The sequence below is a fragment of the Sinocyclocheilus grahami genome, unplaced genomic scaffold (assembly GCF_001515645.1).
Source record: "Sinocyclocheilus grahami isolate Dianchi unplaced genomic scaffold, SAMN03320097.WGS_v1.1 scaffold49567.1, whole genome shotgun sequence".
Taxonomy (NCBI): Eukaryota; Metazoa; Chordata; class Actinopteri; order Cypriniformes; family Cyprinidae; genus Sinocyclocheilus; species Sinocyclocheilus grahami.
In genome coordinates this window covers 1-865 of record NW_015525766.1, presented here as the reverse complement: position 1 = coordinate 865, position 865 = coordinate 1, and the positions used below count along the sequence as shown (strand labels likewise).

The 865-nt window shown below is 35.7% G+C and overlaps 1 protein-coding gene across 1 annotated transcript; it reads left to right on the top strand.

Moving 5' to 3' along the window:
* Positions 1–206: 206 nt before the first annotated feature.
* Positions 207–646, top strand: LOC107580888 (GRAM domain-containing protein 4-like; the record flags this gene model as incomplete). Its single annotated transcript, XM_016266506.1, has 2 exons — positions 207–316; positions 440–646. Coding segments are annotated over 2 exons (317 nt in total), but the record flags the coding sequence as incomplete, so codon positions are not given.
* Positions 647–865: the final 219 nt, after the last annotated feature.

Genomic DNA, 865 nt, shown 5'->3' with positions numbered 1-865 from the left:
GTAATGTTTATGTATATGTAATGACAATTTATATAAATTAATATAAAATTAAAATAATAGATAATTAATGTAAAATATGCATACCATGATATTGATAAGATTTTGTTAGTACTGCCCTGTTAAAAGGATGTTTATTTATATATATTTACTTGCATATATGTACTGTGTTTATGCTTTTGTTACATATGATTGTGTTTTCATTGCAGCCTGTTCATGTGGGTGCAGCCTGAAATCACACAGAAACTGTATGTTGGTTTGTGGGTGGCCTTCATCACTTCCTGTTTGCTGCCATATAAACTCTTGGGCTTCATGATTGGTGAGAAATGCAGTTTGACGCGTGACAACAACTTCAATTTTGTTGTTTTGATGTTCAACTTCAGTTTTGTGGGGGGGGCTCAAGTCTCTAATTTCCACTTGTTTTTATATGCAAAATTTTTAGGTGTCTATGCCGGCATCAAGTTCTTCATCATCGACTTCATCTTCAAAAGCTGCCCCAAACTGAGGGACAAGTATGACACACCCTACATTGTTTGGACCAATTTACCCACAGACCCACAACTCAAAGAGCGTAACAATGCCACTCTGAGCAGACGGGTGAGTGAAACTGTGTGCATGTGCCCTCTCATTGTTCCCATTCGAAAAGCTTGTAAAATATTAATCCTGATTCCTCAATGTCTCTTTGCGAGGAGGAATTTGTCAGTTATGACTGAAAATGAGCAATGACTTCCTCTTGTAGTTAGTAGCCTTCATTTAACTAAGATACAACTCCTGTACAAGAGTGACTTGGCCAAGATGCCAATAAGAATATGTAGTAACATATTACATATGTTACTATATATTATATAGTACTAGAGTTTATATCGAA